At 39.5% G+C, this 11,829-nt stretch overlaps 1 protein-coding gene across 1 annotated transcript; it reads right to left on the bottom strand.

Moving 5' to 3' along the window:
• Window positions 1-1,022: 1,022 nt before the first annotated feature.
• Window positions 1,023-11,100, bottom strand: ANKS4B (ankyrin repeat and sterile alpha motif domain containing 4B). The gene is given in 2 exon segments (XM_007466288.1): window positions 1,023-2,211; window positions 10,937-11,100. Coding segments are annotated over 2 exon segments (1,353 nt in total).
• Window positions 11,101-11,829: the final 729 nt, after the last annotated feature.

Here is an 11,829-nt window from a genome sequence, read left to right as displayed (position 1 = left end):
TTCCCTACAAAGAACCTAGATTTCTTTTTCCTTTTTTTTCTAAGTTTCAGGAGGCACTTACCCTTAGGAAAAATCATCTAACAAGCCAGAGTTCTTTTCTGTATCTTTCTTTCTCTCCTCCCTGACTCTCTTGCTTAAGCACTGTATTAGTCTGCTAGGGCTGCTGTGACAAAATACCACAGACTGTGTGGTTAAACAACAGAAATTTACTTTCTTATAGCTCTGGAGGCTGGAAGTCCAAGATCGAGGTGATAGAAGGTTTGATTTCTCCTGAGGCTTTCCTCCTTGGCTTTCAGATGGCTGCCTTCTTGCTGTGTCTTCACATAGCCTATTCTGTGTGTGTGCACATCTCCAGTGTCTCTACCTCTTCAAAGGACAACAGTCATATGGAATTAGGGCTTCACCTTTATGACCTCATTTAACCTTAATCAGCTCTTTAATAAAGGTCATATCTTCAAATACAGTCACATTAGGGATTATGGTTTCAACATAAGAATTTTGGAGAGACAAAATTCAGTCCATACAGGTACCATACATTCTGTTTCTTCTCTCTCTCTCTCCCTGCCATCCTCTCTCTGTTCCCAGGCAGGAGTACTATAGACCCATTTCTATTACTTGTAAACATGTAAACATCTGTTGAAGGGTTAGACACATTTAAGTTGGGCATCACGCCACGGGCCAATGGAGGAACTTTAGTCTCCACCAACAGGTAAAGTCATAGAGCTAAGGACAGAACTGGAGTTCGAATCCCTAGCTATGAGGATCAGAAATTAAGCAGCAGCTAATGTGATGAGAGATTATAATTTTAAGTCCAGAGTTAGGAAAGTGAAGAAAGTTTTTTCCCTTCTCTGTCATCCATTTAATCCTTTCTGTATTCAAAAATATCAGAAAGATAATTGAAGAGAAATGTCATTTTCTTATTCCCAGGTCTCCTTGAGTTTCTCATTAGCAGTTTATGTGGACAGGTATAGAGTATTTCTCAGAGTAGAATTTGGGCCTCTTAGATGGACACCTCCAAAACCCTAGAAACCCAGTAGTCTGGTACTGGGTAGAGAGTGGGTAATGCCTGAAATGTTTCCAGCGGGCCACAGCATCACCCCACTGCTGCAGACTCACCCAGTTGACCCAACACTCCATCAGAGGCTGGTGTCGACCAACTGCCCAGGCTGTTGTAGCACCTGCTTCCTTCTGTTTATGGCACTAAGGACTTTCTTCCTGGGACCCAGCTGCATCTGTATGCTCTGAAGGTCCTCATCAGAGCAAAGCAGCAGAGCTTCCAGATCAATCTGCTCTCTCATGAAAACAGGAAGGAATTCTTCCAGGTAGTGGGACAGCAAGAACACTTCCAGGGGAGTAGCATCAACCACATCTTCCTCCCACTCCACTTCATCCTCATCCCAAGGCAGATCATCTTCACGGTGGTTTTCCGCTCCCTCTTCATCAGCCTCAGGTCCTCCTTGTCTCTGAAGCAATTCACTGGGCATTTTCAACCCCAACTCCCTCTTGCTGTCTGAGATGTCTTCAGGGCTCAATATTCTGTTCCTTCTAAAAACAACATTTCCTAGACCTGGACGGTTGAGAATGGATTCGTGTTGCACACAGCTGTCCGCCTTTACTGAGAACTGGAGCTTGTCTTTGAAGTCCCCTGAGAAGGGGTCTTCGTCCTCCTCTCTGAACACTTCCATCACATTCTTCTGCCCACTTGTTCTCTCCTTCCCTAACGGCTCTGCTGTATCTTTGTTCTTCTTGAACTTTATTTTAAAGGTGTCTTTAATGCCCTTAGACAGTGACCCAAATGTGTTGGAAGCAGAAACATTTGAAAGGGATGACCTGGAGAAAGTGCCCTTGGAAGAAGAAAGAGTCCCAGATTCCTCCTTGTTGTAGGTGCGGGCCATCTTATTTTGGTGCTTCTCCTGGAGCCTCTCACACTCTTTGATCTGCCTCCTGGCATTCTTCTGAGCCTGCTCCTTCAGCCTGGTGACCTTCTTGGGGTTCATGATGTTCTGGGCAGTGGCAGCCTTATCCAAGAGACCAACACATTCATTCTGCTCTCTGCTGGCAGCAGCATCCAGTGGAGACTGTAAATCGTTGTCCAGGGCAAAGATGTTGGCACCAAAGTTGATCAGAAATGAGACACAGTAGGCATGACCATTGGAGGCTGCATAGTGTAAAGGAGTATTTCCCCAGATGTCACATCTATCAGGATCCCCTCTAGAAGAGAAAATATAAAAAATACATGCTAATTTTTTTCTCTGAACATGAGGTCTAAAAAATAAAAACTAAAAGAACAAAATGCATGTTAATCCTGCCTTGACACTGTTACAAGATAACTTCTGAAGGTCCACATATGTCACATCCAGACATCACATGGCCAGAAACAGAAAGAGCCCGTATCTACCCTGTATCTCCTCGTTAGAAGCAAGAAAAGCTTTCTAAGAAACTACCAACATGAGCAACTTTCTTGTCTCATTGGCCAGAATTGGGCCACGTGCCTAAGGGAAAGGAAATAGAGCTACCTTGTTTATTTTAAATCAATTAGATTTTTCCCCTGTATAGGATTACCCCGTGGTGTGCTTGTAAATGTTAACAACCAGCTCACCCAGGAAAAAAATCAAGCTCTGATTTATACAGCATGCGCCAATTTCTGTGGTGTAAACACACCACCATAGCACATTTCAAGCTCCTAATGTGACATTACTGGACACAGAATTTGGAAGAGGTGCACAATCAATTGAATATAAATTATTCCCACCACATAGATATTTAATAGATGTACGTAATCTTAAGAGCAAAGATAACAGTAAAATGTGGTAAAATAATTAGAAAGTAGTAAGTTTTGAGTATTACCTTTTTAATATAGTTTATTGAATTTTAAGTTTATATAATTTTATTTTTAATAATGGATTGTTTATCTGATTCAAACTTCCTAAAATTTAGCAGTCGTCTCTCCTGAGCTGGTAAGAGCTGGTTCTGAAACTATACCTTGTACCTTAAAGGATCTTGGTCCCTAAGGTAGAAACAAGATAGAAACAAAAATCGTAACATGGAGGACACCAAGCTTGTTTCGCAGAGTATCAGGGGAACCACAGATATGCAAACAACTTGCTGACAGCCCCTCCAATTGAGCATGAGCATCACACAGGTGCACTGAGGGACTAGAACGACTGATAGCACACTTTGAATGCCGCAGGCTGAAAATCCACTGCATGTTACGTACTGGACTCCTCCACCTCTGAAATTGTACATGCAACCCATGAAGAGGCATGAAGGACTCTCTGGCCTGTGCAGGGAACCCCTGAACTCTCGAAACTTACGTTGAAACTTGCACTTACTTTCCATCAATCATTTCTGAGCACCCTCCACCTCTTGTTCCCTACTTCCAAGATAAAATACTCCATTCAAATGCCAGTCAAGGAGCCAGATCTAAAGCAGTGCCTCTTGTCTCCTTGTTTTCCACCTCGCAATAAAGCCTTTTCTCTCTGCAAAAGACCATTGCCTTGGTCTTTCCATTGCACAGTGGGCAACGAGCCCACTTGCTCAGTTCCAGTTCCAGTACACCACTGCTACCCTCCTCTGAGTCACAGGTAGGGAAGTGAAAACTGAACAAAACTGGTTCCCCATCAGCAAGAAAGAAGAGAAGAATGGATACTGGGCAGGAAGCAAACAGTGTCTAATACAACTAATATTTGTACAAAGAGTCTATTGATTCCTCAGTTTATTTCCACATAATTATGAGTAGTTCTGCAATGGTTTAAGGTAGAATTGGGGACATTATTAGATAGCATTATGGCCAGGGACCCCATGCCTGACACAGAATCGGGTACATGGTAGATAAAAAAGATTTGAGGAATGAATATCTACTGGAATCCTGTCCCAGGCTCTAACCCCCACCCCTTGCCCTTCTCCTGTGAGGCCTTGAGTTACAAACAGGCACAAATGAAAAGTAAAGTAATAACTTATTGTTAACTATGGCTCTGACCCCAAGCCACTGTTGAGAACTCTGATAATACAGGTACTAAAGGGCATCTTCCTTTGCCCTAGTCTAGACTCCAAAATCAGGATCTCAGTAAACATTGGCCAGGCTGGCCCCCATGGGATGGCAGGAGAGAGAGCCTGAGAAGGCCTCTTAACATTCCTGGTAAGTAGCGGGTGGAAACAGGAGAGAAGGTCCATGCCCTTGCGACTGGCATGTTAATGCACCGTGGCCCTTCCATTCCTTGCCACTTAAATTTGGTCCCTGGACGAGCAGCAGCAGCAGCAGTAACGTCACCTGCAAGTTGTTAGAACTGCAGAATCTTGGACCGCATCCCAGACCTCCTGAATCAGAAACTGAAGTTTAACAAGATCCCCAGGTTAGGCTCACTGCAGGTTGAGAGCTGTACTAGTTAAGGCGACCCAACCAGTGTCCTATAATTTGGTGAATCAGATTTGTAATTCCTCCATGGGAATCCTTGGCTTCTTCATGCTTTTTGGTTACAAAGCACTTACACATTCTCTGCCCCCACCACTACCACCAACAAGCACCATCTTTCTCTTAGAGAAGGAAGAAAAGAATAATTATCAGAGGGGTAAGATAAGACTCCAAGCACGTAATTGATTTTCCCACCAGTACACAGGCAATACACTTTGGATCAGGCCTGCCTCCAAGTCTACTGGTCTCCAACACAATATGGTCTTACGTTAACTCACCTCAGCTTTTCCCTTTTACCTGCTGTGAGGCCTCAAGTTCAACTTTTCTAGGACTCAGCGTCCTCATCTATAAATTTAGCATAATATTATCTACTCATAGAACTATTACGTGAATCAGTCAACATACATACAGCATTAGAAACGTGCTTGGTACGTTAATGAATACTCAATAAACTTTACCTGTTACCACTTCCCTTGTCTCTAAACTCAAAATCCTTAATTTCATATATTTATTTTTTTCTCACACCCATCTAGTAAATTCCTGCAGCACTGCGATGACTCTTGTGGCTTTTTAACACTTATAGTCTTAATTTGTCAAATATGCCCTGCCCCCAGAGGGAAAAACCTGTGTCTTTTGTCCTTTGTGTCTTTTGTCCTTTATATCATCCATATCTCATAGCAGATGTCTCAAACTCAGCCTAAAGAAGCCAAGAATGTAATGTAAGTAACTTAATGGGGCCAGGTTTGTTCTTTCAACAAAGTCATAATTAAGTGCAAGTTCCATCTTAAAAGAATAGACATTGATCAGCTGTGGCTGATTGCTACCTTGAATAAAAGCAGACACAATATTGCCAGAGTTTCCATTTTCCAAACAAAGCCAGAAATCCAGAATTTCATGTGAAGCTTTTTGAGTTTTAAATGTTGGCTCAAATTTAAGAGAAAAATACAGTGAAGTCCAAATAAAACATATTTGTGGGCTAGATCCAGCCATAAGCTGGCAGTTGGCAACTTCCTTCTGAGCAGAGAGAACAGTGTAAGCAGATGCACATATAGGTGATGTTACATATTTGTGGCACCAGGAGTATACTTCAGTGTGACCAGAGATAAGGGAAGGGAAATAAGTTCAAAGAGGAAGGAAAGAAAATAAAATTGAATCTAAGAAAAGCAAATATATTAAATAACACAGTTCTGTTGCACAACCTTTTCCCTGATTTAATTGTCTTGGATCAAAGGAAACCTCTTTCAACCTTAAAATAGTTGTATATCTTAGGGGAGCAAAGTACCTCACCCCCAAAGATGGAGTTTCACTTCTTATTTATTTTAACCAAACACCACACTCAAAAGACATAAAAGAGGGATTGTAAAACATCTAAGACATTACAGTAAACATAAACATATGGATTAAATTTGCCTGAAATTAGAGTGGGTAAGTTAAAAGAGAAATTATTGAGAGGAGTGAACTGTGGTAAGGATGTTAGAGGTATTAAAAAGTTTGGGTTAAATCTACATGCTTCAGGTCATAAAAGAGTGGAATTTTTCCCATCCTGAGGGATCTTAAATGATCCTTCAAGATAGGAAGAACATGAAGAAAATCTGAGGTGACCCCAAAGACTGTTTTCTCTTAAGAAACACAAAATTCCAAATTTAAAGATGAAACTGTCAGTAAGCTGATTCATGAGTTTCCCTGGTGCATTTAACCTATTTCCACTTGAAATAAATTCCGTTTACAGACAACTTTCCAAATTGATGTACAACTTAAATCAAAACGTTTACTATTGACAAGTTGGGGGGCCTTCTAAAATCAGTCTTTGTCCTTCAATCCCTGATATCCTTCACATTTCTCGATAGAACCATTACACATACTTGTCCAGATACTCACAAACTCATTTGATGATCTGAGTCCAATACTGATGTTATTCAATATATTGTGTCCTTCAGCTAAATTCATAAAATTTTGATTTGACTTTTTTCCTATCCTTCTTTTCCCAAAAGATAAACTCAATGAAAAGATTTTAAGTAATCATACTTTGCCCTTGCTTTTTTGTAGATTCATACATTTGGGCAATAATTTTTAGAGCTGGATTGCTATTACTGTCACAAAACAGGCAATTTGCTTATATTAAATTACTCTGAGAATCTGTTCCATTTCAGTTCCTCCTTTTGAAGTTGATTTGATTTTTTTGGAGTTGTTCTCAGAAAAAAAAAATCACTATTTCAAGAAATGTTTTTCTACATAGGAAGGAATATTTAGACTCACTAGTAATCAAATAAATACAAGTGAAAACAATGCACCACCATCTATTTGCCTATCAGATAGGCAACAAATAAAAAGAATAATACTATTCAGTTTTGGCAGGAGTGCGAGGAAATGAACAATGCTGGAGGAAGCATAAAGTGGTTCAAATTTCCTGGCACAATATGTGCCAAAAGCCTGTAAAACATGGCACCCTTTTTTTTTGTGTGGTACGCGGGCCTCTCACCTTTGTGGCCTCTCCCATTGCGGAGCACAGGCTCCGGAGGCGCTGGCTCAGCGGCCATGGTTCACGGGCCTAGCCGCTCCACGGCATGTGGGATCTTCCTGGACCGGGGCACGAGGCTGCGTCCCCTGCATCGGCAGGCGGACTCTCAACCACTGCGCCACCAGGGACGCCCCGTGGCACCCTTTTGAATCAATAATTCTGCCTTAAGGAATTTATCCTGAGGAAATATCAGACCCTTGTGCAAAGATGAATGATCAAGGATGTTCATTCCAAATTATACAAGAACTGGATTCAAAGTAAATGCCATGAACAAGCAACTGATTAAATAAATTGTGATGAAACCATAAAACAGAATACCATGTAGCCATTAAAAATAATGGCGTGCATCTCTACTTTTAAGTGCAAATGGTCCATGTGGTATTATTAAATAATTAGAAGATTCCAGAACAGTTTGTATAATGTGATTTTGCCTTTTTAAGGGCCGAACATACGTACATTTAAGTGCATGTTCTCAAAAGGAAACATCTGAAAGGATATACACCCAAATGTTAATGACTGAGAGAATTCATGTGATTTTTACTTTATTAAGTATATTTTCCAATATGACATGAAATGTTACAAAAAGTTTGTATTCCTTTGAGAATCAGAAAGGAAGAAAACATTCCATTTTAGAAATAAAAAAAAAAACTACAAAAGAAAAATTCATGCACTTTTTAAAGGCAAAATGAAATTTTGTGTTATTGAGGCCATCTTCCCACTGTAGGATAATACATGTAATTGTTGCTTTCCATCTTTAAAATTAAAAAAGAAAGAAAAACTGGTTTTAACAAAGCCAGAGTTTGGATATTAATGGTTGCCACATGATCCATGGTTCAATCAGGTAGTGGCAAGAAAACACTAAAATCATCAGACTGCAATAGACCTCAATAATTGATTCAATCTTTGATTGGTTTCCCTTTTTAGGCCCCTTAAATTTAATGGGCAAGTTGTTTTCACAGAAGCGCCTAAAGATTGGCTATGGTGAAAATGGGAGGTGACCTATGAAAACCCTTATAAGACATTTTTATAAGACTACACCAGGCCAACTTAACAGATCTTAAATGCTTCTGGAGAGAAGGAAACAAAATCTGGGATGTACTAGAATTGATCCGGGAGATGAGTTGAGAAGGACTAGAAAAATCAGGGTTAGAATGTTGATGCCCATAATCAGTTTTTAATAAATATAAATCAATGGACTGGATTTTGACATTACATTGAGAGAAATTACCATGCCAAATAAATAGGTAAAGGGTGGACTATGTAACAAAATGTTTAGGGACAAATGACTAACCACTTGGAGAAGGCATAGCCAGATCATAACCTCAAATCTTAAATCAAAGAAATGATATATGAATTATTTAAAATAAAAACTAAAACTAAAAAAAGTACTAAAGAAAGTATCTGTCAATTTTTAGGCAGGACTTCAAAGTTAGAATTATATAGTAAATTGACAGACTTAAGTATATAAAATATGTACTTAAATATATTTATATTTTCATTTATAGTAAATATCACTGTCAAAAATATGAATTATGCATTGTGAAAATATTTGGAAATATAATGACAAAAGACTGATATTCTAACTTTAAAAGCATTTTTTAATAAATCAATGAGAAATGTTGAAGACCCCAATATGTAAGTGGGACAGGGTTATAAATACATAGTTCACAAAAGTGGAACTATTATGGCCACTAAATATAAAAAAATTTTCAACCTCACCAGTAACCAAAGAAAAGAACATTAAAGGCACATTGATATATCATTCTGGACCTATAATAACGACAAAAATGGGTGCTCACTTTCTGAAGGGCAGTTTGTCAATAGACACCAAAAAAGTCTTTAAATTGTGTACATGCCAATTGATCCAGAAATTTCACTTTGTAGAATTTTTTTTTTTTTTTTTTTAGCCAACACTTTGTAGAATTTGTTCTCAAGAAAATGTGAGCAAAGATTTACGTACAAGGATAATCATCACAGTACTGTTTAAACTATGGGAAACAAGTTATTTGTCTGAAAGAGAGACTGACTTAGAAATGTATTTATATATTTATTAACTAGAATACTAAGAAGTCCCTGAAAATTAAATTGTAAAAGAATATACACTGACATGGAAAAAAATGTTCATGATGTATTGAGGAGTAAAAAAAACCCAAAAAACTGCATACCACAAAAAAATGTCTACTTAGTATACTATTTCATGTGTGTGCACAAATATACATGCATATTTATTTATACATAATATATATACATATATGCACATATATTTATATACACTATATATATACTTATACACACTATATATATGGCATTACAGCACATTTTATTCTTTATAATTTGTGTGCATATATATGGTTTAATTTTCTGGGCTTAGCTTATGTTACTTTTGTGATAAATGAAGACCAGTAGAACAATTTGTATAAGAAAATGTTTCAGGCATACAAAGGGGAGAGAGAAACAGAACGTCTAGGCATTCTCACTTAAATTGGACCTCAAAAGTGCAAGGGCTTTCACTGGTTGTGAAGTAACTGACATCTGCACTTCCTGCAGAGGTGGTATACTTTGAGTAGGTGGAGAAAGTTTGGGAGAAGAGGAGAGATGATGCAGCGTTACATCTGGAGAAGGCTGACTAAAGGGGTTGGGGTACAGGGCGGTGTCTGGGAAACGGAAGTTAAACAAAAGGAATGGAGTACATCAACTCTACTTACTTCCTCATTCAGTTTTCAACTCAGGAACTCTCTCCAGCTTTGGTTCCTATAACTTCCTAAAGTGCCCCTCACTTCAATAAAGGGTGCCAACATCCACAAGCTGTCAAAGCCAAAATCTGGGGCCTTGATACTCCTCTTCCATCCACCCCCCAGCATCCAGTCAATCATAACCAATTCTACATCACAATTGCCACTCAAATCCATCCACATCTCTCTATGCCCACTGCCACTATCCTAGTCCAGTTTATTCCTCATCTCAACTGTTAAACCAGCCCCGGAACATTTTCTCTGACCACTGTACAACTGCCTGAGCAAATTTTGTAAACAAAAACCTATATGTATAAATATGTATAAATAAATATATATTGGATTGAAATAAATTCACTTGTCTCCTTTACTCACATTTTCTTTTTTTCTTTCTTTAGCCTTCTTGGGTTATAGTTGCCAACACTGCCTAGCCCCTCCAGTAACAAGCAGAAGACAAGAGCTAGCTAATTTCTGCTTCAGAATTTGCAGGGAGAGTATGTGTATGTGTATGTATCTAACAGCCAGAGAGGTAATGAAGTTAAGACAGGCTGAAGGTCCCTTTTATAGCTTATAAAGCCAGAAATTTCACCTAAGAATCATGAGCTTGCACTAGGATTGAATATTTTTTTAAAAGGCTGTGAGATTTTAATGGCATAGATGAAAAAATAAAAACACATCATTTGTTCCAGTCAAGGTTGACATCTTAAAACCAAGTAGATCAGTGATCTCTTTTTTTTTTTTTTTTTTGCGGTACGCGGGCCTCTAACTGTTGTGGCCTCTCCCGTTGCGGAGCACAGGCTCCGGACGCGCAGGCCCAGCGGCCATGGCTCACGGGCCCAGCCTCTCCGCGGCATGTGGGATCTTCCCGGACCGGGACACGAACCCGTGTCCCCTGCATCGGCAGGTGGACTCTCAACCACTGTGCCACCAGGGAAGCCCCAGTGATCTCTTTTTAAAAAGTCAAGAATTTGCATGTCATGGAAAATATTTTTAAAGACACAGAATTAAAATATCTTCCCCCAAGGCAAATAATAGTGCCTTAGAGTTCAGGATCTGTGTGTGTGTGGCTCATAAAGGATCAGCCAACACATGGTGCCAGTTCTCAGAGTGAAAAGAGAGCATCTCTGGAGAATATTCTCCTTTTCTCTAAAAAGACAATTTTTTACACAGACTAGAAAGAAAGCAAAGTATTTTCACTTTTTCCCTGCCTCTTGCTGCTGTCTGCAAAATCCTACCATAAACAGTTTCTAATCAAAACCATCAGGTTGATATTACCCTCTGCTGCAGATTATTTCTAGGGCTTCCAAGTTCCCATGGTAGGCTGCCAGGAGTGTGGGAGTCATGCCATCTTCATCGGAAAGATTCAGATCTCTCTTGGTAGCCTCTTTCAGAAGTTCCAGGTAGCTATCACTAGCAGCTTGGTGGTAGCGAGTGGACATTTTTTCTGCTCACCAAAGCTTTGTCAAATATCACTCTCCAGGCAGAGCAGGAAGTCAGTGAAGCAGCCTTCCTACGAAGCTTGTTAATCAGTGACAAGGAAGAGTGTCAGCCCAGGGCAAAGCTCATTCCAACCTCCCTCCATGGAAGGCAGCCAGAAAGGTTCACAGCACTGAACTTAGATCTTTCTTTCTGGAATGGCCATGACATTGAATACCGAGGACTGCTGTGTTCATCTTGAATGTTTTGAGGCACTGTTTTTTTTTCTTCTGTCCTTTAACAAGTCCTGAATGTAATATTGGTCATCTAGGCACAGAACGTAGAAAATAATTTCAAAACAACTCAGAACTAGTCTAGTTCCCTGGAGAGGTCTATTTTTTAAAGTGCTGTATTGAGGTATAATTCACAAACTATGAAATTCACCCATTTTAAGCGTACAATTCAATGATCATTACTAAATTTAGAGTTCTATAAGTATCACCATGAAACCAAGCAGGACCCTGTGGGGCCTTCCCAGGGACAGACCCCCTCCTCATCTAGTCCCCCACCTCTTGTTTATAGAAAAGCTGCAGCCTCCTAGGCCTTCCCTGAGTTCTAAAGAGCAAATTTAATCAGAGAAGGGAGAAAAGACAGAAACAAAGGAAAAACCATCAAGCAAAACAAAATAATAACAGTTTAGCCATAAAACAAAGTCAAGGGCCTTTAGTTCCTTCTTAAGGACTATAGATAAT

Source organism: Lipotes vexillifer, unplaced genomic scaffold (genome assembly GCF_000442215.2).
Source record: "Lipotes vexillifer unplaced genomic scaffold, Lipotes_vexillifer_v1.1 scaffold783, whole genome shotgun sequence".
Lineage (NCBI taxonomy): Eukaryota > Metazoa > Chordata > Mammalia > Artiodactyla > Lipotidae > Lipotes > Lipotes vexillifer.
This window is presented reverse-complemented; position numbering and strand designations above follow the sequence as displayed.